Genomic DNA, 24,250 nt, shown 5'->3' with positions numbered 1-24,250 from the left:
ATTTAGTGTCCTACTTCAAGGTCTTGGTATTTACATTTAATTTCACATTAACAGCTTGGCCAATGTTGTGGATACTTAGGACATCACGCAACAGCAGCAGAAGTCTAACATACAGGAAAAAAAACCAAACCTGTCTGGCAGAAGCTTTGGCAATTACAATCTGAGTCAGCTTGTTGCAGAAATCATACCTGGAGGCAGATATCACAGATATAAGAATTTTCTTACCTGGAGGTTACTGAAGAGTTCTTGCACAGATGTATATGTAACAAACCTGGAAATATTCCAGTCATGGATCAAATAAACCAACAACTGGAGGGTTATCTCAGATTTTCATGATGACAGTGGCATTGACCTGCCAGGCTTAGATTCACCCAAAGCAAACTATTATAGCTTGTGTGGATTAGCCCAGTATGTTGCAAGACTCAACATTTTAGCCTGTGAAGAAGAACCCTAAATAAAGTTACTGTCTAAGCTGGGTTAAATTTTCTTATTTAATACTATTTTTTGGACAAAAATCCTATCTGTCTTCTGTTTCTCCAAGAGTACCCCACACACTAACATTAACAAATAGTTGGTGAGGTGCTAATTTGTTGATGCAGTGTATATCAAAGCCTTGATATTGGTGAAAAGTTCTGTTAATATTATTTTTCAACTGAATTTGAGTAGTTTGTGTGTTTCAAGTTGCAGTGTTTTGCATTTCATTTTGTCGTGACACCCATAATACCCATACAGTTACGCTCCATCATCCTGCTTCCAGTGATGTGAGAAAGCCACATTCCATCTGAAGCACCAGTGCAAGCATAATGGCTGTGATGGCAGCTTAGGCTGATGCTGTAAACTGTTTTTAGATGGGTGGTTTTATTTGAAGAGTATGTGTGAGGATAATTAAAGATACTTTATTTTGTACCTGGTTAACAATAGATAAGCCATGTACTTTGGAACATGTAATTTTCATCAATGGCTACTTAAAAACTCCAGTAGGCCTTTTACTTCTATAGAATACACAATGAGAAATGCAGATTTTCAGTGATTTCAGTGTGCCTCAGGCACACTGGTAGGAATGTGATTGGGAATTTTTTATTACTAAAAAGCTGTGTTGCTGGCTGTGTAATTGAAATGCACATTAGAAATACAGGAAACTTCAAAGAGCAGACACTGAGGCTCAATTTAACTATTCCCTCATTTGATTTACAATTTCACACTTGAATTTTCACCAGCCTGTCAAAGTTGTCATGTCAGAGTTGAATTGGGCCTCATGTGCTTATTACTGATTCCTAGGATGACAGTAAAGAAGATTTTGAGCTTAATTTTTGTAGTTGAGTTGCAGACTTTGTTTTTTGCATATTTCCTCTTGGCCCTGTAGGTTTTTTTTTGGTGTTACACAGTGAATTAGAATCCATATCTTTGTAATGATACAGAGTTACCTATAAGTTCATGAATATATGTAACTTCCATGTTGTCATAAACAGGGGTAGCTTAAAAACAGCTTATAAAACTGTTGTGTGGCTGTTTGGGGTTTTTCAAGCTCTGGGATGCTTTCTTTAAGAGTGGTTTCCCCAGTGCAGCTGAAGAGGTTGTATGCTCTGGCACAGGAATACCTTCAGGAATACACTAAGCTGCTATAGCTGCTGAGTGCCATGGAATCATGGACTGGTTTGGGTCAGAAGGGACCCTGAAAATCATTTTGTTCTGATTCCCCTGCCATGGGCAGAGAGACCTTCCACTATCCCAGCTTGTTCAAAGCCCCACCCAGCCTGGCCTTGAACACTTCCAGGGATGGGGCTTCCTGGGCAGCATATGCTAGGGCCTCACCACCCTCACAGGGAAGAATTGCTTCCTTATTTCTGATCTAAACCTGCCCTCTCAGTTGGAAGTGTTGTCCAGGTGCCTTGTGGCAAGTATGTAGCAGCAGCTGCCCAGCTCAGGTGTGTTTCGTGCACTGGAGCTGCAGGAAGCACCTGTGCAGCCTGGACACTGCTGCTGCGCAGCACTGGGCTTGCTCCAGGTGCTGCAGGTGCCCAGCTCTAACACAGACTGTGTTTCTGGGAAGTGATGGACAAAGTGACTTAGTGTCCATGTGTCCAAAAACCTGGGCATGCTCCAAAGCAGAGATAGTTCTGCCTGGTGCATGCGTACCCCTAAGTCTTCAGAAACACTTGTATGTAAGTGCTGTAGTTCTCTATTCTGAAAGGTTTCACCCACAGTACTCCACAGTAAATGATAAAAAAGCAAATCTGTACAGGTATGTGTGAGCAAAACTAAGGTTCCAATAGTAGTCACAGGAGCCAAGAGGCAGAAACAAAAGCAGCGTTTTGAGGTGGATGTTTGAAGCTGGAGTGGAAGATAACCCTTCCTTCCTAATTTTGAAGATCAATTTTGGCATGATTGATAGTTTAGTCTGAAGCGTGTTTACTACTGAGGCACTTGGGCACTTCTGAGAAGTTTCCCATTGGCTGTTTATGAAGGAGCTGGGGTCTTTGCTTCCTTGGCAGTGAGCTGCATCACAGGCAACAGTGATGCTGCGGTCAGCATCCTCTATCCCCTCCCTCCCCGAGTTCTGGAACTCACCTAGTTTTTTTACTAGCCAATTCCAGGTGCCAAAAAGCAGGTAACATGACATTCTCCACTAAAAAATACCCTTTCCAGCCAGCTTGGCTCATGGAATGAAACAAGCCTACATTTGGTATGAGTACATTGTTGCATCCCAGCAAAAGCTGCTTCTGTGCAGAACATTTGGCGATTTGTGCAGAATTTACCTGGTCAGTAAGCTTCCAGTCTCTAGTATTCCATGTATCAGATTGTTTCTCTGGTGTCCTTTTTCCTTCAGGAACAGAAGAGGATGTGGTTGTATCTTAGTCCTGTGAAGCTGTATTTTAGCTTTGTGGAAGTATTGGTTGATGATTCAAAGGTGACACACACCTGAGATAGATTTGGAGCTGTTGTAATTGCCTCTGGGCTTTATTGAAAGGGACAGTGAACACAAGGAGATAATAAATGTATAGTTGCATGTGTACAATCTAGGATCATGTACTCAATACTGGTTTTCTGAAGCTAAGATGAAATATAAGATATCCTTGTGTTTACTGTTCCATTTTATGTATTTTTCGTGCTGTCTTCTTTTTTGCAGACTTTTTGGTGGGAAGCCTAGTAAACAAGTTCCCATCACAACAGCTGAAAATATGAAAAACTCAGTAGTCATCTCCAACCCTCATGCTACCATGAGCCAGCAGGGTAACCTTGACTCCCCATCTGGCAGTGGTGTGCTGAGCAGTGGGGGCAGCAGTCCCCTCTATGGTAAAAACACAGATCTCAACCAGTCTCCACTGGCTTCCAGCCCCAGTTCTGCACACTCGGCTCCTTCCAACAGTTTGACATGGGGTACCAACGCCAGTAGTTCTTCTGCAGTTAGCAAGGATGGCATTGGATACCAGTCTGTCAGCAGCCTTCACACCAGCTGTGAATCCATAGACATCTCCCTGAGCAGTGGAGGTGGGCTGAGCCACAACTCCTCCAGTGGCTTGATTCCAGCCTCCAAGGATGATTCTCTGACTCCCTTCATCCGAACCAACAGTGTTAAGACTACATTGTCTGAAAGGTTAGTGGGTTTTTCTCTTGTTTCCATATGTTTGTATCTCAAGTGGGAATGAAGTCCTGGCAGCAGTAGCTAATGCTGCAGATATAGATCAAGTAATGCCACTTACCAGACAATGCAGATAACTCCAGGACTAGAACATACAGATAAGTTATTCCTGGAAAGGAGCCCAGTTCAGAGCAGGAGGATGGGTTCAGAAGAGGTTTTTATTTTGCTGTCGCAGCCAATGTGACAACTTTTTTTTGCTACCAGATGGTACCTAATACTTGAATTTTGCATTGTAGGTTATCCTTCCAAAGATCTACTGTTAATTGAGCTGATAGTGGTATTTTTAAAAACCCTCCAATTTTGATTTGAAAAATCTACCGTTTCCTGTTAAACTTCTTGATTGTAGAATTTGATGACTTTCAAACTTGAGGTGATGCTGAAAAGACAAGTCCCCATCTCTGTAGTCACTTTATCCCTTCTCATTCTTTCCCTGCTGTCTTGTCCTATCTCCAATTGTTCACTACAATATTTCAGTACAAGCATTTGTGTGAATGCTTAGTGAATCCTATTGGAAGCTGGATCCAAGTGAAAAACAATCAGCTGAATTGTATTTGACTGATCAGTTCCCCAGCTCTGTATATGATGAGATTCACTGGTACCTGTGTGGACACAGGGTAGGACCTGGGAGGAGGCTGAGCAGGAGGGAGAGAACAGGGCTTTTCCAGTATCAAAGCTGGATTGGTGGCACACTGAGATGATACTGGGGTGAACTTTGCAGTGGTCTCTGAGGGACCTCTTGTAGATGAAAGTAGAACCCTTCCAAGCACTGGAAGTCAGCTATGTCCTGATGTGTAGTGATGAGTTCAGGTAGCAAGATTTTTGTAGCGGCATCTCAATGGAGAAAATTGCACCTGAATGCCATGTTCTGACAGTTTGGGGTTCTGTTTGTGTTTTATTATAATTCCTTTTTGTTCCCTCATCTTTTCATTCTAATATTCCTTCTCTTGTTTTCTGTCTTGTTGGACTGCTCTTTCTAGCCCTCTTTCTTCCCCTGCTGCTAGCCCCAAATTCTGCCGAAATACTTTGCCCAGGAGACAGGACAGGTAATGCTGTCTCAGGACAGGAGTATACTCAAGGCTGCAGATTTTGTTGCCCATCTCAGTGAAGCAAATTGTTTTGTGCCAGACTGTGCTCAGTTGAGTGCTCTGTTGTGTTCATCATCCAGGTGTGAACTGACACAAAGACATGCCAGTGAGAGTCCCTGCAAACACCCATCTGCCCACCCAAATCAATCTGGAGAGTGGCATACAGTACAGTTGGCATGTTTTTGGTGTTGCTCTCATTTCTGGGAATGTCCTTTTGTTTGGGGAGCTATTTTTAACCCACCCTTCATATCTTTGCCAAAGGCAATTAGAAAGTCATGCCTTTTTTTTTTCTTCCCATGAATCTAAACTCTCACTAGCATTTCAGCATTCCTCTGGCATGCTGCTTTTCCCACTGCCTTTCTGGCCTGTCCCTTTTGTTGTGAAGTCCCTGTGTCAGTGTCGTCAGTCTCTTACTGCAGCTTGGCTCATGAGTGTTTTCCAAGTACGTAGGTACATTACAGTCATCCTTGTACAAATGAATGTTAAAGTTAGGAAAAGATGACACAAATCTAAACATTTCAGCTCACATTTTCCCACTGATGTAATTTTTATCCCAGTCTTATACTGTAACTTAGCTATAAGGGTTGTCATGTAATTAATTTTTTTAACCACAGGGGTATTTTTTTTAAAAGCAAATTAACAGGTTCTGCTCATCAGTTGTAAAAACATAAACTAGAAATAGTTGAGTTTTGGGCAACTGATGAGTCCATTTTACTTTCCTAATGGAACTTAGGCTAAGATTTGGAAATTTAAACAGTCTGGGATCAATACCTCTTTACAGTAATTAGGTGCATTCCCTAAAGGGTGTCTGCTGAAAAAAATCATGGGAAGGTGGTTTGGACTTGAATATTCCCATCAGATTTTACCAATAGCCTGCTGAAAAGTGTATTTTTAATGATGTTTTAAGAGCCATTTTTGTTCATTGTGGGTAGGAGAAACAGTGAAGTGAGGTTGTGAAGAGATGTGGTTCATTGGCATGGTAGCTGCTGCATGTTTGTGCAAACCCCACCTGGGTGAGGAGGTCTGTGCATGTTTCTGTAGGGAGGCCCCAGCACCTTTTCCTCTGAAAAGGTGATGCAGATGTTTGTACGTCCTTCATCCTGATCTTATTCCTTCCCTTTTGTTCTTCTCTGAAGTTCTTTTCTTTTAACTTTTCTGCAGCGACCCACATCTTGATAGGAACACTTTGCCTAAGAAGGGACTCAGGTATTGGTGTTTCCACATGGTTTAACATCTTCTGTGGTGGCTTTGGAGTTTGTTTTGTGTTTCTGTTGTGGCTGGTGGTGATGGTCGCAGTTTGCAAGAGGTAGCAACAGTACTCTTCCTTTTTTTTTTCCTTTTTTTTTCTTCCTTTTTTTTCTTCCTTTCTTTTTTTCCTTTCCTTTTTTTTTTTCTTCCTTTTTCTTCCTTTCTTTCTTCCTTTCTTTCTTCCTTTCTTTCTTCCTTTCTTTCTTCCTTTCTTTCAATCCTCAAAGAAGGCCATTGACAACTGAATTTTTTTCATCCAGTGGCCTCACTGCTTGAGCAAGAACTGTGGCTTTTGCTGGCTTAATTGCTGAAAAGCATCTCAAACCATTCCTGGGCTTGATTTAAAAACAATAATGTTGTTTCTGTGCCTGTTACATGGAATACGTGAAATGGTTTTTAACCTTGGGAACCTTGGTGTTGTTATATAAATAGAAAAGATTTACAAGATCATGCCAAACCTTTCAGGGTGAAATTTGGCATATTAATTTTTTTAATTGCATCATAATACCTTAATCTATATTTTATAATCTATAATCTATTTAATCTATAACTTATTCCCTACTCTCATAGAAAATAATAAAAATATTCATCAAATAAACTTTCAGTTGTTGTCTTCTCACATATTTTGTACATCTGTGAGGTGGTGATTTTTATAACATACTTTTTTTTCCATTGATACAAGCAATTCTAGCCAGAATTACTATTAGCTGTGTTAATTAAATGCTTTATGTGTTAGAGAATTTGCAGAAGGTATCTCTGACAATTTGGGAAATTCAGCTTCTGAATTGCTTAATGCAGCATCTGGGATCACTGCCTTGAAACTGCAGCTGTGGTCTTTTCTGTGCTGTGCATCTTGTTCTTCAGAGCAGCCTTGTCCCATGAAGCTGAGTACTAAAAGCCTTTCTTAAAATGGCAATTTGTTTTAATGTTTCTATGGTCCTCAACTATGTCTCTAATAAATACTCTCTTCTAAGACCAAAACATTTGAAAAGGTAGGTATTAATGCTGACAATAAAAATAAATCTGTAGTGTGTTAAGGTAACATGACTATTTAAAGCCCCTTTCTAAATAAACTGATTATATACGAAGTTTAAGAGATGCAGATTGTCAGGAATTGCTGCTGAAGTGTTGAGGCATAAGGAAGAAGAATGAATGTATTTTTTAAAAGCAGATTGACTATTTAAATTGTTGCAGTGTTCCCATTGATTTAAAATAGTCCTGATAAGTGGTATCTTACTGTAGGGCATTTACTTGAAGGGAATCAAATTAATTAAATAGATAATATCAGCAAATAATAGGCTCTAAGTTTTTGGAAGGAGAGCTAGTAACTCATAAATATTTGTCCAAAGGCAATGATTCAATCAGCAGACGCATGTTTCCGTGATGCTCTGGCTGTTGGTACCTGTACCCTATCACGTAGCTCACATACCTATTTTTCACACATAGACACAATAAATGAAACTTAAGCTGAAGCCAGGGGGTTTTTTTGCCACTGATGTTGGCATAGACCACGTTTCTGCTATTTTCATTGCCTTCAGAAAATGCTAAACATAGTCTCCTTTGTGATGTTTCAATGCTGTTCGTTTTGAACTAAATGGGATACACCCCCCACAGGCCTTATATGGATGTCTCTGGAATATGAAATATTGGGTCACAGCTTGTTAAAAAAAAAGTCCTGATAAGGGCTTTGTTGACTTGAATTTGGTTATAATATCACAAAAAGTCAGCTAAGGTTATTGATGTATCAAAGTATATTTAAATAGTGTTAGAATTTTGGCATAACTTAGGGAAAGGTTTTCCAAGTTACACTTCTATTTTTAAATCATATGATATAGCCCACACTACATTTTATCCTACAGTGCTACACAGCACAATTTCTACCTGTAACTTCTGGTTCACTCTGGTTTGGTTACACCTGAAGCCATAGGAAAGAAGTTTGTGGTTTCGTCTTTTCCCCCCAGACAGAGGCGAAATGAGTTAGGAACATGTTGGAAGAGCTTGGAGCAGCTCTTAACTCAGAATTCTATTTGGTTCAGATTATTTAATCCTTTAATTTCATATGAGGATTCTTCCTTTTTTCTTTCTCTCTCTCTCCCACCCCAAGGCTTGTGACATTTCATGGTTGGTGGGGTTTTTTTTGTTTTTTTAAACAAAAATGTCAAATAAATATCAAAGTTCATGGTGAAAAACCTGTTTGTTTTTGCAGGTATACTCCATCCTCCCAGCTCCGTAGTCAAGAGGATGCAAAGGAATGGCTCCGGTCCCATTCAGCAGGAGGACTGCAGGATACTGCTGCCAATTCTCCATTTTCATCTGGATCCAGCATAACATCACCCTCTGGAACTAGATTTAACTTCTCGCAGCTTGGTGAATAATTATCTGTTTGAATAATCACAGCAATGCATTGTGTGTCCTGAAAACAGCATGTTGCAGAAGTTAATTTTCTTTCAGCAGCTCCAAGGCCCACATTGAACCTGGGGAAACACTCTCATTGAAATGAGTGTGACTAATTAGCATTATTATCTCGTATGCCCAAAGGTGCCATTCTTGCAGTAACTTTGAAACTGACTCTGGGACTAATCAGATTCCTTAACATAAATTGTGAGCTTTATAAAATGTTCAGAAGAGCTGTCAGTTGATGTCACACATTGGGGTGCTTAGAGGACATATGGTATTGCCTGCAGATGTTGGAACGTGTATAATTCTCTAAAATCCAAGCATTTTACTTACTGTATGTGCCAGTCTCATCAGTTTGGTATTTTATCTTTGTCTTTTTCAAGTGGCTCGTTGGAAAATTGCAGAAAGCTCAGTTAAGCAATATATAAAAGTCAGGGGAGTTTCAAGTCAGAAAAATTGCCATTCCTTCCTTCACTTAGTTTCTTTGGTAAACATATTTTAAATTAAGGTAACAATAAATGCTGATTGGCAGGATGCATGAAGCATTGCAGGTTTTAGTTGACTGTATTAGCAGTTGAAATAACCTGATTTAAAGTGCCAGTGGTGCTTGTCTCTGTTGGGTGTGTTAAATATGACTTTGTTGCTTTGCAGTTTCTTCAGGTTTGCATATTTCATCTTGAAGGGACATTTGGAAAGAAGATGCTTGTTTATGACTTTCAAAATCCCCTCCATAATAATATCATTGTTTAAAATAAATACATTGTTTATAGTAACTAATTTATATACAATAATTATGTGCAAAACAGTTAAGCTTGCACTTGTGAACTTCTTGTGGGAATTTGGAGCAGATTGCACAGTCACTTGTTTCTAGTGTAGTTTTGACTTGCAGTAATGACATTCTAGAGTCTTTCCTTGAGTGTTCTGGAAAGAAACACATTCTGTAAGTGGCTTTAAATAAACTGACACTTAGCACAGTTTGGCCACAAACTGCAATGAACACCAAAAAGAAAATAGAAAGTATGTTTTCCTATGTTCTTCAGATGAGAGCTTAGAGATATTGGAGTTAAGAATGGTTATTGGATTTAATTTAAGAGCAAATGATGATACGAAAGTCAAGCGCCTGTGAACTGAATTATCCTGTCTTCTACAATAGTCTGTATCAGTTGATGGTATAGAAAGAGGCAATGACAGCACATCAAGAGGAACTAGATGAACAATGATTTTGTTCTCTTTTTTTACCCACAAATGAACTAATTCTTAATAAATAGCAGGCATAATTTTAGCACAAAAGTTCTTTTGAGAAATGTGATTGCAGTACTTATGTACTCTACACACTGGCTGGAAGAATATTGGCCTTTAAGGCAAAACTAGTATTTTACAGTTCTCAGGACTTCATAGTGGAAAGAAAGTTCTGAACTGTACAGCAATTAGGAAACTAAAGCTCTTTATATTTGTGACTAAAATACATAGAAAAATGTCATTTTCTTAGAATTTGAAGGCTTTGAAGAAGGTAAGCCCTGCTCTGTATAGACAAAATACTACAATTTTTGTGGAAGAACAGTTCCAAATTAAATGATTAATTAATTAATTAATTAATGAAATAATTCATTTATTAATTAACTAATTAATGAATTAGTTAATGATAATATAATTTTCTTTCATTCTCCCATGCCTGGGAGGTGTTAGTGAGGTGACTGAGCTTGTTTTATGGAATTATGGATACATGGACATTAGGGACATACAGACAGTGTTTAAAATGACCTTATTTGACTTGAGTTTTCACATTCAGTAGCCTAGTTTATATACCCCTTACTTGAAAACCAATGAAGCCTGGAGAAGACGGTATCAAAAATTTGTGTCTTAAATTGGAGGGGGGGGGAAGAACCTTTGCTGGTGGAGGATGACTAAAGCAGAGCAGGAGAGCCCGTGTTGGCGGCACTAAGGGCGTGTTTGTTGCTGGCTTTGCAGCGAGCCCCACAAGCGCAGCGCAGATGAGCCTGTCCAATCCCAGCATGCTGCGCACGCACAGCCTGTCCAACGCCGATGGGCCCTACGACCCCTACAGCGACACGCGCCTCCGCAACAGCTCCATGTCCCTGGATGAGAAGAGCCGCACCATGAGCCGCTCCGGCTCCTTCCGCGACGGCTTCGAGGAGGGTCAGTACAATCCCGTGGGGCTGGGGGTGCTCAAAGGTGCTGGTTTTTGTCTTCTTTTTGTGCCTCTGCCAAGGTCAGGATTGAAGTGCTAGAGAGAGTGTTTCGTGTTCAGACTCAGGTGTTTATTATTTCTTATCTATGTTGCAAGTCATGAGTTCTACAGCGTTCTACTAACAAGGTACAAAATGGTTAACTATCTTTCTATACAAGGTCTTTTAAGGCTAAACTATCCAATTAAGAAATGACGCCTAAATTATTTTCACTTTTAAGCCCATAACTAATCACTCGAAGTCCGCAATGCGGACTTTTCTGTCCAATTACAAAATACCACCCAAACCCAGGAAGAGGAAGGTGTAAGAAGGTAAAGAAGAAGGACCAACCTCCACCCTAAAACTTCCGTCTCATTTTATATATATATATATATATTACTATATTCTAAAACTCCAAACTCTAAGTTTTCCCACCCTGTGATATTACACACTGCTGATCAACTACACACCTGTAATCCCAGTGCTATCAATCAATTTTGGAAGCCTTTTCCATGGCCTCAGGTCAAATACAGTGCTCTCCTGGGAGTCAGAGTCTGTCAGCACATAAAGTCTAAAATTCTCAGTGTCCAGAATTCCCAACACAAAGGGTGGCCCTTGCATGGGAACTGGGCACTTCTCTGTTCAAACACAGCTTTCTCAGTGTGGATCTCTCAGTGTTAGCTAAAACTGTAGTCCTATTCATGGTTGTTCTGATTGTAGAATCAGAGTGGTGGAAGAGACCCACAAGGATCATCAAATCCAACTCTTGGCCCTGCCCAGGGTTCCCCAACAATCACCCCATGTGCCGAGGGCGTTGTCCAAATGCTCCTTAAACTCTGCCAGCCTTGCTGCTGTGACTGCTTCCCTGTGGAGCCTGTTCCAGTGCCCAGTCACCCTCTGGGTGAAGAGCCTTTTCCTGATATCCAACCTGAACCTCCTCTGACACAACTTTAAGACATTCCCTCAAGTCCTGTCACCGGTCACCAGAGAGAATGATGATGTTTATTCAGTGATTGTGTTGGTCAGACACAGGAAATAAGTGTTGTACCTAGACCTTGGGTGTTCAGGAAATAGCTTAAACATATCCTGTGCTTCTTTTTTAGTGCTCTCAGAATGACTAATTCATGCTTAGAGTCAGCACAGAGTTTCTTCAATAGGGGTATTCTGAACTTGCACTTCCACATTTCTGCTTATAGTATAGATAAGTGATATCAGTTGGACTATTTCTATCCCAGTAATTTTTCCAGCATTAAAACTGTACTCAAATAGTCTTTGCTTTGCTTTTCATTTCAGCTGAATATCTTGGCTTGATACAACAGATATTCCAAAGGGAATTGAGTAGTTCTTTGAAACATCTAGGCTTGTCTTTTTAGTGCTTCATCATCTTTTCAAATATGTAACCACACCTGATAAAAAGAACCCATGTAAATATAATAAGAAAAAGCATTTACCTATAAATGAATATTTAGTTTGGTTGTTCCTGATCAGGTATCCTTGTAGTTGTAGGAGGGGTGGCTGTGAGCGCACATTAAAATCCTCAAGCATTGCACTTCGAAAAGTCAAGCATGGAATGGTTCATAGGAAACATTTTCAGCATTAACTCTTTGAATCTTAAATCTCCTTTCAGGCAAGGGTTGGGACGAGCTTGATTGTACTTCACAGGCCACACAAGCCTTTGATGGCTCTTTCCTCTGCTTCTGAAGACCTGCACTTACTCAGCACTGTTAATACCAGTGCCCCATGGTTGTTGCCATTCCCCAAGAACCAGGCCTGCATGGGAGCCACACTGAAGTACTTGCAGAAGCCTTTGAGAGCCACAAAGTGCCTTCCTAGAGATCCTGGTTATCCCATCATGGTTTTTTGCCATTGGGGAGGGTAGAAAATATGTATTGGATATGTCTCTGGAAAGATTAATTAATTAATTGGTTTTTTAATTTAGTCAGTGTAACTTCAGTATATTTTATTGTATTTTAGAGGTCTGTGGCTAAGGATTTTTATTAGGGGTTGAAAATTATTCAAATAATGCTGTAGGGCTAAAAGCTGGGTCATTCATTGCATGTATTGCAGCTGGTAATACATTGCAGGCATTAACCTTTGTTTGCTCTCAGAATGCTGAGTTATCATAAACAGTCAAAGACTGCCAGATGCTCAGTCAGTCAGTATAATCTGGGAAGGAATTTGAGTCACTGTGTCTGTGTTACACTTCAGTGATTTACCAGAAGAACTACTGCAGCAAAATTTACTTGGGTTTTATTGAAGACATCCTCCAGAAAATTGTAGCCTTAGTCTTTTAACTGTGCTCAAGATTGCAGCAAGTCCATTTTGGCACATTGGAGGTTAAACTCCCTCTTGTAGTTCAGAAATTCTTGTCCAGCAGAGAGCCTGGTTTGGATAAACATTTAATAAGTATTGCATGTTTGAAGACAAACCATTAAAAAAAAGAAGAAAAGGAAAATCTGAAAAGACTCAGGTGAAATGTTCTATTAAGCACTTTTTATTCATTTGAAAAAAGTAATAAAAATGAAGTCCAAGAAATATCCACTAAGTTATGGACTTGAAAGTGATTGGAAAATACCACTTTTGTATCTGAGGAAGGAATTTGACCCTACAGGGGACATGCTGAAGATCCATTTCAGATTTTCCTCTATTTTTCACACCTAAAAGGATAATAATATTTTACCATATGGATTGAATGTTTAGGTGTAGTCTCTGTATTTTTGTCTTCAGGAGAAAGGTCTTCCATCACTTCCCTGGCTGTAGAGAAGGCTTACCACTAAGCTAACCGGCTTCCTAGCTCCTGCTTATTTCTCAGGGAGTCACAAGGTCTAAGTGGTTAAGCATTTCTGAATATAGCAGAGGTTTGCCTTCACCTTGAGAGAATAGATTTTAAAGTATTATAGAAATTTAAATTTGTGGGTGATGAACAAATTGATTTTATACAATCATCCTGTGTCAATGAAGCATAAATCCAGGTCTTAAATAAAGCTTACCAACCTACTTCTTAATTATTTCCTAGCACATAGTATTACAAGGCATTTGTTTCTCATTAACTTCAAAGCAGGGCCAGGATTTATTCTTTAAAGCCTTTTCTTCTCTTGTCTCTGGGTGTGAAGTACAGTCATGTTCTTTCACAGCACAGCATGTAGGTGGGGAGGTTGGTCAGCCTTGCAGTAACTCTAGTGACAGACAGGGCTCAGGGCTGTGGAGGTGCCAGCAGGAGCAGCCTCCAAACTCGCCAGAACTTCATGAGGAAAAAACACAACATAAAAATGGAGTGGTCTCTTGGCTCTCCAGTTTCCCCACTCTTCCAGCCAACAGTCTTCCCCAGGAGCTGGGCTGCTACTGGCTCCATCTTGATACTTCAGTCTCCAAGAGAAAAAATGTTAAATTCTTTGTCGTTGGATGATAAATTGTTATTCCTTTTTGTGCTGCTGACTGCAATATCAGTTTTTCTTTCTGCTCTCTGAGCAGATGGTCATGGCTAGAGCCTTTCTTTTCTAGCATTAAAAATGATACATGCTTGCCTGTGCATTTACAGTGCTTTAAAATAATAGCTCCAGAGCAATTTGGGTTTGTAGGCTGCATGCAGATGCATGCTGGCTGCAAGAAACAGGAATTGCATCAAGAGCATAACTGCATTCAGGCTCCTAATTAAATAGCCTTCAAGTAGCCATCTGCAGATCCTTTAAAAAGAAACTGCACAAGTATATTAACTCCTTAGTTGTCTTGAAATGAGAAATCTGAAATTATGTACACGTTCAAATCATGCGCGTGAGTCACCATTCATGGAGGAATTGAAGAGCTGTGTATATGTGGTACTTAGGGACATGATTTACTGATGGCCTTGGCAGTGCTGGGTTAATGGTTGGACTGCAAGATCTTAAGAGTCTTTTCCAACCTAAATAAATCTATGATTCTATGTGATGGTGGTGTTTCACAAGGCAAGAGTAATATTCCCAGAGTTATATGTTTTTCCCTTTTTTTTTTCCTTACTTTGCATCTTCTCTCCTGTATTAAAGTCCCAATGTGATCTTAAAAATTCCAGCTGATGCTAACTCCTTGTTGTGTCTGATCAAGTCTACGATAAAGTTTCTGTTTCCTCTCTGGCCAGATTTTAGGGCTCTTTTTTGGTTACATCTCTATTAGGAAAAAAATTAAACAAGGAAGAACATAGGGAGGCAGACCAGAAAATAATATTATATTCCCTGTGTGAGTCCATTTGTGGCCTTGTGCAATATTGCCTCACTTGGGCTTTCCATCTTGAAAATCTTAAAGGGGAAAATGTAAGTAAAGAAAAGTGAGAAGGAGATCTTAAGCGCAGAACATCTGTGATATAAAGTTCAAATAGAAGTCTTCAGCATGGAAAGTGATGGCTGAAGGGATGTGTATTGAATTTTTGTTTGTTATGAAGAGATTGGTCATCCATTCCGTCTCTTAGCACAATGGCATGGAGCCACACAAGGAACTTACTGATTCAGCAGCAGGTCTAGAACAACTGCAAAGAATTACACTTCTGAACACAAGAGAATTTTTCATTACAGACAAAATGTGTCAGTGGATTCAGGAGCAGTTAAGGGAGTTAATGGTAGACAGGTCACAGCAGCCAGAATAATGGTCTCATTGCAGTTTCCACCCCTGGAATTTCCATCTCTACTCTTTCCCAGAAGGTGCAGAGATGTACCTGGGGAATAATCACTGTGTATCTGTCTCTTCATTCTTTTCAGTAAACATGGGCTGTGGTTGCAGCCAGGGTTGGAGCACACCATTAGACAGAGCCTTGCTCTGACTCACACCATTTCTTTTTATGTTCTTAGTGCAGGATAGTCCTTAATGTGTAACTAGAAAGATCATTTTAATTGAAAATATGATTACCTAGAGAAAGCAATTGGGTGTGAGGTTTTTTTTACTTTCTTGTGGGTTTTCTAAATTATCCTAAATTCCTTCAGAAGCCAACTTAGACCTTGTTTACTTCTCTTTCCAGTATTGCCTTAGGATATAATGTCAGTGGGAAAGCAGAACCCATTTATTACGAATGTCGAATTGCACTAGGTAATTAAAGCAAAATGGCAGCTTTTCTAAACTTTTTTTTTTTCCCCTGGAGGACGTAGAAGAAAGAAAAAGTGATTTTATGCTATTTCATATGATTTGTGTTCAGTTACCTGAATTTTGGATGAAAGTTTCAGTTCAGTACTATTTGTTTCTAAAAATAAAAATAAGGGAAAAGTAATTTTGCTTGTTTCAGTAGCAGAAAGAACAGCTTCAGGTACTTTTTTCAATAGTGTAATAAAGAATGAGATGATGCTATATTTATATGTAAATCCTGATGCCTGAGTAACAGGCATCAGTATGGTAGCAACCAGATTAGTTAGGGTTGGAAGGAACCTCTGAAGATCATTTAGGTCATCAGTGTATATGTATGTCCTTTATTGAATTTAAATGCAAAAATTGCTTGAAACTAATCCTTTTCCAGGAAGTTTTGTTGCTATGTTTTCACTGTTCATTTTTTTATGAGAGAACAAACTTTCCCTTGTTAAAAAAAATGTCCTTGCTTTAAAGAAAGACCAAGAAACCCTGCATAGAAAAGGAACGTTTGGCTCATTGATGCACTGATGCAGCTCCCTCTGCAGAAGGAAGATACAGCTGCATTTAGAGGAGAATTCACAGCTGCAAAATTAGACAATGTTTTTTTATCTTGGGTCCTCCACATCTTCTCCTGAAGCATCTGGTTACACACTGGAGCTGGGTGTTGTGATTTTCTCAGGACATTCCCATCTTGGTCTGTTGCTTAAAAAAAACAAAACCTCAGTCTCACCTAAAACTGAAGATTAAATACTTAGATTTAATTTTGTAATCCCTTCTGCATTTCTTGGGGTTTTTTTTTAAGTCTTGAGTAAGCCCTTTTGTAAGAATTTTAATATAAACTATTCAGAGAAATATTTACCTCTGAACAGATGTTCATCAAAACTTCTGTAAACTTTCTTGGCGACACCTAATTTTCCCAAAAAAACAAGTATTATGAGAATTTTAAAACAGCTTTACCAAATCCAAGGTTATGGATTGTATCAGCTGGCAATGCGCGCTTCAAAGCATACATTATTGCTACAATAATATAATTAAATTTATGATGGATAATGAAATTTGTGAAAGTATTTCTACAGCAGATCAATGTTTTACGGTGGATGATTTATGATGATTCCATCCTGTGGTTAGTGCACTTAAATTAATTGTGTTTATTTTCTTTCTTTTAGTGCATGGTTCTTCTCTCTCTTTGGTGTCCAGTACATCATCTATTTATTCCACAGTGAGTATAATGAAATGAAGTGTATATTTATTCATCAAAATTATTGAATTGGCTGGTCTTGCTAGTTTTGCCATTCAAGGAGCAGGAAAAAAGCAGTTTTCATTTGACTCTGTTCTGAATGCTATCTAGGAAAGGAATGTTTATGTTCTTGAAGATGTTTATGTTCTTGAAGATGCCTGTGGATATTTAACACATTAAACACAGACTTCAATGGCCTAAAAGCAGCCATTGATTTTTTGAGTCTGTATTTTATGCCGTGCTAAGTAGGTTTTGCTACAAAGCATCTCAGTAGATACAAGGAGATTTGAACTTTGTTACTTATAGCATCCCAAAATTTGCTGAATAAATTCATCCTATCCTTATATTAATGATTTACTACTAAAGAAGTTCACTTTTCAATGCACAAATATTAATAATTCTTAAAAAAAGGTAATTTAGTCACTGTGCCAGTAACATTTTCTCCACAAGTATGTATTCATTTTGGTTATCTGATCCTAAAATAAGGCTTGCTGGAGTTTGAAAATAGCAGGGGAGCACTCAGAGCTTCAGGTTCCAGTGCTTGCTGCACAAGTGGCCCAAATAGTGTGTTTGGATTGGTGTAATTTTCCTGGTGGCTGGTGTGGGCATGTTTTCTTAGAAACAGTTTGACTTCCTACCCCATACTTCTCATTAGCTGATAACTGTGGTTAGAGCCAGGCCATAATAGCCACAATTCTATCATGCTGACCACAGTGGATGGTCAGTACATCCACTTGGCATCCTCACAACTGGCTGTGTGTCCTCACTTTTTCATTGCCACAGTGCCTAGGCAGCACCTAAGTGGCAGGATTTTTTTTTTTTTTTTTTCACATCACTTTGGAATGCAAAGATGTGACCTCCTTCCCATGGAGAGCTGAGCATGGGATGAAGGGAATTGCCCAGGATCAGTCAAGTTCTGTGGCGGTCTTGGTTCTTCAGAGCCTCATGCAGTCCCTTATGGACAGAGCCAGGACTTCTTCACACTTCCATGACTGAGATCAGAGGTGCACTGCTCAGCAGGCTGAGGTGGAGCCCAAATTCCTTCCTGCAGAAGGAAGTACCTCCAGCAGCCTATTTTATTTTTCCTTGAGAGTAAATAAATTAGGAGATTAAATTAGACTGAATATGGATGAGGGAATCCAAAATAGGGAATTCATATTAGAGTTCTTGAAATACAAAAAGATAATTTGTATAAATTTGTCAGGCTGGTTATGTTGTAATATCCTCACATACTTCCTTTTAATTTTTCAGCCTGAAGAGAAGTGCCAGTCAGAGGTAAGAGCACATCCTCTTTGACAAGCATTAATGCCACTGTGCATTGCATGTCTTGCCGTTTTATTTCTCCGTGTTGCGATGCACTAAAGTGCTCTCTTAAAACCCACAGATTCGCAAGCTGCGGAGAGAATTGGATGCATCCCAAGAAAAAGTGTCTGCTCTGACAACTCAGCTGACTGCTAATGTGAGTACAACTCTGAGAGCAAACATTAACCTGGGATGCATTTAATGCAACAGTTACCACCTAGGTTTTTTAAATGACAAAAAGATTTAATGTGTATAACATTCAGTTTGTATTACTGATATGTTTAAAGAAATAACTGCATGCATGTGTGGGACATGTCCAAAAATAGCATCCTCTGCCCTACTAAATTATCTTACACCTTTCTTTAAAAACTGAGTTATAATATTAATTTGGCTTTGTACCTGTGTAAGCCATCTTAAGGTCCTGAGAAGGTCATTGAGGACAGAGCCTTCTTTTTAAAAACAGTGTCTTGCTTTGACATTTGGGTGGGATGAGATACAGATAAAGATTATAATTGGTAGGAATAAAAGTTAATAGAAACTTTTCTGAAATGCATTCTGTTGCATAAAGATGTGGGTTAATGGCATGATAAATAATACTGGCATAAGGGGCTCTGGAAACTGATTTAAAGTTAAGCCTGAAGAACTGAGATACCTGACTTTTTGTCAGTGTAGACAATACTTCTGCTTGTTCCTTTCAGGAATTTGAGAGCTAAGTAATTTAAGACACTCGGGGAAAAAAAAAAAACTTGGAATCCAGGATGTGTTGAGGCAATACTGTATGACCCTGAGCAAGTTTATTTGTGTGTTCTGTGCTGCAGTCACAGATAGCAGGAATCTGCAACACAGAAGCTTGCAAGGAAAATAAGCAATTCTAGAGTAAATAAGCTGGAGATAAATAGTCAGCAGATCAGATCAGATCATACTGACATCCTGGTTTATGGGAATTAATAAACATCAGAACATGTGCTGCTTGAAGGGGGTCTTCCCTTATCCATCAGCTCTCGGAATCGGGGGAGTGCAGAGCTTGGGACAGGAAAGGACAGGTTTTACCTGAGCCACTATCACAGGAAAGATTCAAGGGGAAATCTGTGCTGTCCACTCTAGGCATCACAGTGCTTCATCCAGCTTGAAAATGGGGCCTGAAAACTAAGAACACAGTTATTACGGAAAAGTCAAATAAAAGGGCTTTGGCTGAATGAAACCACTTAGTTACTGTCCCAAGAGGAAAAGAAAACAGTTTAAACATCTTTCAAAAGTTAAATTTTATATTTGCCTTTCAAATACAAAGGGGCTGGTACAGGAATTGGTTTTCCCCCCAGAATATTCTTTTACTTAGGGGAAAGCAGGACCAGATTCTCTTGCATAGGTTTTTAATGATGTTGATAAGTAACTCAGCTTGTGTCCTTCAAACAAAGAACTTGTCAGCTGAGCAGCTCATTTGGTTCTGCCTTGGCTTTATTGCATTCTCCTTCCCACAGTTCAGGGTCACTGGACTGCTGCTCAGTACAGGCTGCTCACTGCCTGGCCCAGCTGCTCTTCATGTGCCCAAGAACTTCTGTGTGGTTACTACCACTCTCTTTGTGGACCACAGGTTTTTAGTGTACACTTCTGTATGGTTTTGTTTCGATTGGGGTCATTTGGGTTTTTCTTGTTGGCTTTTCTTAAAAAAAAAAAAAAAAAAAAAAAAAAAAAACACCAAAGCATATAATTTATTATTTTGATAGTATTCTATTTTTGCTTAGTTCACTTCGCTAAAATTTTGCAGTGTTTTCTGCATGCTATTTAAACTTCTTAGACTTGAGCCTGCCTGTGATCTGTCCATAAATTGGCAACAGAGATGTTGCTATAACTGTCCCAGTATTAAATTTCAGTCTTTAGCCACCTCTTTCCAGAGAACATCCTTTTTCCATGTAAAAGGCAAGGTCTGTTCCCAAAAAGATTGAGACTAATAAATGCTATTAGTTAAGACACTTGGACATTTCCTTTAGACATGATTCCTTTTGAAAAAGGCAATTAAAACTTCGACAATTCAAATTAATCTCTTCAATTTACAGTTCTTTTCCTGAATTTCCTTGCATAAACACTGCAGTTGTTGATGCTTCTCAAGCCATCAAGGGCATGAATTTGAAAACATTTTGCTCCAGCTATAGAAAATGAAGATACATTTGTTTTCCATAGCTCACTGAATGATTTCAAGATAGGAATAACTGCAAGATCCGGTTTTGAAAGAGCAACTGGTTTTTAAGGCTCAGGTCAAAGCATTAAGGGTTTCTATCTGTTACTAATCCATGCACTCCTGCTTGCCCATTTATTTTTTGTTTTTGAAAAGTATTGCTGAGGATCCCTGAATATCAGCTTTGTTGTTCCCTGTTCATTCTCTCCAACAGAACCTGTGCACTCTGTGTTTTTAAAACAAATATTTAGATTTTCCTACGTGTGTAGTGTTAGGTTTTGAATTACTTTTTGCCATTTTCTCACAGTCTCAGATCTGCTTATTTTCATAGGGGCTGATGGGAATGAGAGCTGCACATCCCCATGTTATTGTACTGCTCATGTTTGTTTTCATTGTGAATGTGAGAACATTATTCAGGATAAGTCAACTGTGCGCTGCTGCTGAATGAGTCTGGAATAGCTTTGTGAAAGGTTTTGCTATTCTGTATTTTTTAGGTGAGAAAATATCTTTTTCTGCTTGGAAAGATCTCACCATTTTACTTGTCATTGTGCATATAGAATTGTTTTTAATAGATAAATGAAGCTATTTTTTAATGGTTAGTGTAGATTATTATGGCTAATGAGACAAATACATATCAGTGATCAGTTATGTACACATATGAATACCCATAAAACAGTGCCACATCATGGCTCTAGAAATACAGTTTCTTACATTCTTTTCCATCTTCCCAATCTACTTTTCCTTTCTTTTGCTTCTCAGTAATTTTCAATTCCTAGCTGATGTCTTTCATGTAACAATGTGATCTCTGTGCTTCTTGGGAGAAGAATGTCAAATCTTTTTCCCAGGAAGCACATTTTTTTCTTTCCTTGGGAAAAGAAAAGGGTAATTGGCCAAGCAGCAGGAATTTTGGATGCTATCTAGCAAGCTGACCTTGGCTGGAAGTGAGGTGTGCTCAAATATTAGAGAAGTCTTAGAGTTAGATGCAGGTGCATCATCTGGCAAAGCATCTGTTCTCCTGGTGGGATAAACACAGTGAGAACCTCCACCCCTGTGACTGCCAACATCTTTTTGCCTTAATAATCCACAAAAGGAAAATAGTGATTTAGTTGGAGGGAAGTTTCTGCCTGACTTTTCTCTATACAAAAACTTGATTTATGTTTTATTGTTGGCAAGCATCTCCATAATGTGTGCTCTACTCATTTGACCTTTTCTAAGCAGTGTTGTTTTCTCTGCACCATTTACACGACAAACAATGCCATGCACTGGGTGGACTGATTAAATACCTGCAGAAATACTCCTTTTCGGTGGAAGAGAACTGACTCTTCCTGTGTGGTTTGGTTTCAGGCTCACCTGGTGGCAGCGTTTGAGCAGAGCCTGGGGAACATGACAATCCGACTGCAGAGCCTGACCATGACAGCAGAACAAAAGGCAAGCTTCAAAAGGAATTGGAAGTCTTCATTCTCTTTCCAGCATTGTTGCCCATGCTCCTTCTGTAGTTGTGTGGGGGAAGAAGTCACAAACATAAGTCAGTTTGACTTAGCTCCCTCATTTGTGGTGACAGAGTAAAATGTAAAAAACAATTTGTATAAAACACTAATTTTCTGCCCTAGATTTTTGTGGCAACTGATCAGGTTATTCCTATCAATTGTTGCTTTGGACACAGGTCTTCAGTATTGCGTATTTCTGTAATATAGGTCATCCCGATGCATCCATACATGGACATGTCTGAAAGAAACACCAAGAAGAATACTTACAAGACTGGCAGCATTGTGTTTTTGGACAATATACTTCAATAGACATTATTTCTGCATTACAGAATACATGCGGTTTTTTGGTATCATAATACCCAAGCTGTTTTGCACCCTGTTGAGGGTGTGCTTCCCCAGGTATCCCAAACCGCATTTTCACCTCCTTGTACATATATATTACATAAATTCACTATGAACTATCAAAACTTAGATGGAAAAGCAGCTTCTTTGGTGTTCTTCTCCTGTGTACTATATGTTTTTTTCCCTTATTCAAGGACTCGGAACTGAATGAGTTAAGGAAGACAATTGAACTCCTGAAGAAACAAAATGCTGCTGCTCAGGCTGCCATCAATGGAGTCATCAACACCCCTGAGCTCAACTGCAAAGGTAAAAGACAAGCACCACATACAGAGACTCCAGGGCTCTCCAGTGAGACCTCAGTCCTCTGGGTAAAAGCTGATGCAACCATCAGAGTTACCTAGAGACCAGAGCAACCCACTGATTTACACTGTGATAAATTGCTGAAGGAAAAGTATGAAACATCTCAGATTTTTATCTCATCACAAGAAACAAAGATTTGAAATATGCAATCCATTCATCAGGATAAGTGATTGTCAGAGTGCTGGTTTCCCAAAATGTATCTTCAGGATTGCATTATTAATGCCGTTCATCAAATTTCCTAGATAATTTTGACACTGCCTCCATTCATATCCAGGTCCTGGAGCTGCTCAGCCCACGGACCTGCGGATCCGGAGGCAGCACTCCTCGGACAGCGTCTCCAGCATTAACAGTGCCACCAGCCATTCCAGCGTGGGCAGCAACATCGAGAGCGACTCCAAGAAGAAGAAGAGGAAGAACTGGGTGAGTATGTTTTAGGAGACTGTGTGAGGTTTTTTTGAAATTGTCAGGACATGTACAGTGAAATCCACCCCACTGCTCCTTCCTGCCTCATGCAGGTTAGCACAAGGACTGTGCACTGCTTAGATCCTGGGTAAACTCTCCTGTGAAGGCTTAATTGAGTTGTAAGTGATGTATATCCTTGTGTTGACTCTGCATAGGATTGAATTTTAGCTTAACAGCTAAAAGGCCAGTCTTAAATTAGAAATAGCTGTCAAAGATCAGTTCTGGCTAATAGGGTGTCCAATCCCTTAAGGAAAATGTGGCATCTGTCATTAAAGTAAAACAAACTCATAAGAGAAGATCATTCTTGTGGGTTTTCTTTTGTTTTTGTCTCGTAGGGCTTTCTTATAAGTGAACATATTAAACAGTTTAAGAACTCTTTGTCCAGCATTAACTTGGACTGCTAAGAATAATATAAAAAAATACTGATCTTTAAAAACTTTTCGTGATGGACATCTCTTTTGGAAGTTTTTGCATTACTTACCTATCCTTTCCCGTTTTTCCCTCTTTGCTCATCCCGTACTATGCACAAGGTACCCTGTACTGGAGGAAAGGTACTTTATCTTCAACTCCATTTTCAATTAGACCATAACTGCCTTAGTGACCTAGTCTGATTGTAGTTTGGACTGAAGTCCCTAGATCCTTTATTGTAGTCAGTAAAACAATCCATCCCTTTCTTCCCACTGAATTTAGATCTCACTGGATCTCTTGGGTGTACAGATAAATCTGTAGAGATGCAAAATGTGGTTAGAGCTGGTAAAAGCTATTTGCTCAGTATTCTCTCAGAAATGTTGATGAAACTCCTGAACTGTAAGAAAGAGCTTCCTGAACAAGTTCTTGTTTTTATTTCTCTCTTATCTCAGAGGTGTCATTTTGGTATCTCTTGGTATTGCTAGCTGCTTCACAAAAGAAGCATTTCCACTCTGCCCCTTAAATAATTGGTGGAATGGAAACAATATCTTGTCCAAATCCTTCTTGTACTGTACGTTAGTATATAGGCAAAGTAAATTGCTGTAACTTTTAAATTTCTAGCAACCCTTAGTTTGTGACACAAAACTTTTGTAGTCATTAAGCCTTGGTTAAGATAAACACTTTTTAAAATTCTTGTTTAGCTTCTATTTTTTGTTACTGTAACCTAGTGGATATGGTCTTACATCAGCCCACATTTCTCATTCATCAGATAACTATTTTTGAAGAAGATTAAGGGAACACTTTTTTTATTATAAAGTTAAATAAATAAATAAAGTTATCA

At 39.2% G+C, this 24,250-nt stretch overlaps 1 protein-coding gene across 15 annotated transcripts in view; it reads left to right on the top strand.

Moving 5' to 3' along the window:
* NAV2 (neuron navigator 2) overlaps positions 1-24,250 on the top strand; it is a 373,713-nt gene that overhangs the window by 330,217 nt on the left and 19,246 nt on the right. For 11 of the 15 annotated variants that reach the window (XM_038137694.1, XM_038137693.1, XM_038137689.1 and 8 more), the window contains 11 exons: positions 3,128-3,595; positions 4,618-4,683; positions 5,887-5,931; positions 8,180-8,340; positions 10,339-10,527; positions 16,805-16,857; positions 18,127-18,150; positions 18,260-18,334; positions 21,695-21,778; positions 22,374-22,485; positions 22,814-22,959. In XM_038137694.1, coding sequence (XP_037993622.1) covers positions 3,128-3,595; positions 4,618-4,683; positions 5,887-5,931; positions 8,180-8,340; positions 10,339-10,527; positions 16,805-16,857; positions 18,127-18,150; positions 18,260-18,334; positions 21,695-21,778; positions 22,374-22,485; positions 22,814-22,959 — 1,423 coding nt within the window. The remainder of the gene's footprint in view (positions 1-3,127; positions 3,596-4,617; positions 4,684-5,886; positions 5,932-8,179; positions 8,341-10,338; positions 10,528-16,804; positions 16,858-18,126; positions 18,151-18,259; positions 18,335-21,694; positions 21,779-22,373; positions 22,486-22,813; positions 22,960-24,250) is intronic. The other 4 variants (XM_038137691.1, XM_038137688.1, XM_038137698.1 and 1 more) reach the window with 3 other exon arrangements.

The sequence above is a fragment of the Motacilla alba genome, chromosome 5, assembly GCF_015832195.1.
Source record: "Motacilla alba alba isolate MOTALB_02 chromosome 5, Motacilla_alba_V1.0_pri, whole genome shotgun sequence".
Taxonomy (NCBI): domain Eukaryota; kingdom Metazoa; phylum Chordata; class Aves; order Passeriformes; family Motacillidae; genus Motacilla; species Motacilla alba.
The sequence above is the reverse complement of the archived record's forward strand: the minus strand, read 5'-3'. Positions and strand labels throughout refer to the sequence as shown.